Source organism: Schistosoma mansoni, chromosome W, assembly GCF_000237925.1.
Source record: "Schistosoma mansoni strain Puerto Rico chromosome W, complete genome".
NCBI classification, from domain to species: Eukaryota; Metazoa; Platyhelminthes; class Trematoda; order Strigeidida; family Schistosomatidae; genus Schistosoma; species Schistosoma mansoni.
Window position 1 is genome coordinate 19,505,803 of NC_031502.1, and position 3,282 is coordinate 19,509,084.

A 3,282-nucleotide genomic window follows, 5' to 3' on the forward strand; every position below is an offset into this window, starting at 1 on the left:
TTAATTCCAATGTGAAATGTTGTTCACTTTCATTTTCAGCTGATTTGCATATAAATATTAAGAACAAAAATTCTAAAAAAAAACAAGGTTACTAATCAATAATAACATAGAAGAGGTACAAACATGAAGTATGTTAAATAGGTGAATAGTCAGCAGAAAGATAAGCACTACATGTACATAGAGCATATGAAAAAGTATGTACGGTAATACTTGCATATTATTGAAGCCATGTGCGATATTTGTTGCTTAGGCGCTAATACAATTTGAATAATGTAGATTAATGTTTACATGATATGTATATAATGAGAAAGCGGGTAAAATAACAGATGTCAGGTGACTAATAATAAATGTCCGCATAAGAATAAAGTTAAGTTAAATAAGAGACTGTTTCTAGTGAACTTTTTAAATTGAATCTTTTGCGTCTTTAAAATATTTATTTGTAGCATTTTGAAGATAGATTAAGCGTCTTAAGTAAGAAGAAAAGACGAGTGAAATTTGATTTTACAGGATACCTTCTCAATGTTCACTTCTTACAGTTTTCTTGTCTTTCTTTTTTTTTCTAAACCGAAAATTGACTTCGCGCCAATTTAACTTTGGATGTATTGCTACTTTTCTGTGTGTTTAAGCAATTAGCACGAAGTACACTGATGGCAAAAATTGTAACTATATTTAAATATTCATAAATTGACAGTGTCGCATTTTAAAATTTATATGATGATCCTAGATATTTGTATATAATACGTTAAATAAATAGGGTGTATGTGCTAAAAATAAATTCAACTGGGATAATAGATGAGACAGAGATATAAAGCGAATGAAATGGTGAAATTGTTTGTTTGTCTTTATAATAATTGCATTTTCTCCCTTGAATATCGTGTAAGCAGGTAAATAGAGATAACCGCGAATGTAAACTATGGAATAAAAGAAAACAAGAAGAAAATGTGGTAATCTCCAAGTAAGACGGTTAATAACTGAAAAATAAGTTTACAGTTATTTGTGTGATATAATATGTTAGACATATGTTGCCTTTTGTAGGTTGGACTGCTCGATAGGTTTTGATTTTAATTAGGTTATCCAAATAATGAACTGATTATTTTTCGTCTTATCAACTAAAATAGCTACCTATAAGCCGAAATCTGATGAATTTTTTAAAATCCAGTTGTTGATCCTAGTATAATTTGACTGACTTCTGTCAAGAAATATTTTTTCAATTAGATCGTCATCAGGCTTTACTCTAATATACATGAATATTTATACGGAAATGTTAGACCGATCAAGGCCATTTGAGTCAATAATCACAATGAAATAGAATACGTCACCGCGCATAATAGGTAAAAGTACAAGTTAAGCAAAGATGGATAGTGGCTAGCAGTGGAATCCAGGACGCGCGTTTCGTCCTATTTGGGACTCGTCAGCTGGATGTATCTGCATCTCAGAGTTGATGTTCACTCTGGGACTCGAACCCAGTACCTTTCGCTTCAAACGCCATCGCGTTATCCACTCGGCCACTGAGTCCCAAATAGGACGAAACGCGCGTCCTGGATTCCACTGCTAGCCACTATCCATCTTTGCTTACAATGCTTGTGAATTGCGGCTATATCGAGACAATACTCACAGTATGCACATATGCCAATTAGAGACTGACCAGTTGCAGTCCCAAACATCAATGGGAAGATTCAAACAAACAATACTAAATGAATTTAAAAGTACAGGTTGATAGTGGGAAGACAGGTGTACTGATAGTAGTAAGAATATTAAATTATGATAACAAAAGTCTTATCAATAGTTAAACATAAGAAATAAGAGGTCAAACGTAGATAAATAGACTAGATTAGTAATCACAATACATTAAAATCATTACGTAATAAGAAGTATGTAAGTAAATAGATAGTGTTGTTCGCTTGCATGTGTTGTTCTAATTTTCACAATGGAAATCTTTAATATTCAAGAAATATTTGTTCACCATATATAAACAATAAACGTCCAGCCTTGGAAGCGATAAATCAATCTTTTCTTTTAAACTTATGGAAAAAATATAAAGTCAGCAGTCTACTTTGAAGCAAAATTCTGGAAATTTCGAACAAGATCATTTTAGAAAATGGTTTTTTCTGGTCAAACCATCAATTTCTAGTAAACATTGGCTAATACCTTTAATTTTACTGTAGACCATTTAGACTTCCATTAACAGCTCTAAAAGTAATTAGGACTGTACTCTACTGCTTTGAGTTTGATCTCAACTATTTCTCCGGTGATGTAGCATCTTGTTCTCCCTGTCGATTTATCATAACAATGCTGTGGTGGACATTGAGCAGGCCTGTTGATTAGGGCTTAATTTCATAAATTAATTATCTATGAAATAGGAATCATACAGCTATTTACTTCTTAAGTCAATCTTAGTTATATTGATTTGGTCAAAAAAACGGTATACAGGTACGTAGATTTATCAAATGAACCAACTTATTTTCGGTAACCAGTTGTTCTGTTCATGAGTATCTTTTCAGTAACGAATTGTATCAATAAGTTCAGTTTGGTAAGAAGCCATTACAAGGCTACAACCAAATCAAACGATTAGTCCCGTAATATTTTTTCCCGTTATAACATCTAGAAGAGAAAGAACTCAAAATATGAGTCAACATGTAAATAACTAATATCACTCTGGATTTCTCAGTTAACAAAATTTAACAATCACTTCTTATCAGTATAGGGATGTAGAGAGTGTTGAGTTTTTATTGAGATCATGAATCGATCAATTTTAGACCACCATTTAAAACCTGGAAGCACTGGATGGCTGTTTCGTCCGAGCATGGGACTCCGCAGTAGTGCGCATACACGATCCCGCAGGCGGGATTCGAACCCAAGAGATTCGGTCTCGCGCGTGAATGTTTAATCTTTAGATCAATCACCCGGCATCCAACGGTGAAAGTGTCTAACGTCAACCAATCCATGGTATTGTGCGAACATCCCGCGTGTGGGATCGTCCATACGTACTGCTGAGGAGTCTCATACTAGGACGAAGCGGCCTTCCAGTGCTTCCAGGTTTTTAATGGTGATCTAACATTAATCGACTCATGATCTCAATCACTTCTCGATTTTAGGTGGTCCAGTTACGTTTCTTCTCCGGTTATTTTTTATTCGAGTGTGGGATTTATTGTTTGGCATAATTACAGAAATCGTATCCGGTAATATTGTCATTTATGGAATAATTTGATGATGTTAATCAAGCAATGTACTAAATTTCCTAATGAATTAATTACTATGAATAATAAAACGAATATATTTTAT

The 3,282-nt window shown here is 33.6% G+C and overlaps 1 protein-coding gene across 1 annotated transcript in view; it reads right to left on the reverse strand.

Annotated features, from left to right (window-relative positions):
* Positions 1 to 843: 843 nt before the first annotated feature.
* The window catches only part of Smp_011560 (putative tetraspanin), a gene marked incomplete at both ends in the record, with an annotated part of 23,773 nt that continues 21,334 nt past the window's right edge, over positions 844 to 3,282 (reverse strand). Inside the window, one exon of the mRNA XM_018788891.1 lies at positions 844 to 911. Coding sequence (XP_018654389.1) covers positions 844 to 911 — 68 coding nt within the window. The remainder of the gene's footprint in view (positions 912 to 3,282) is intronic.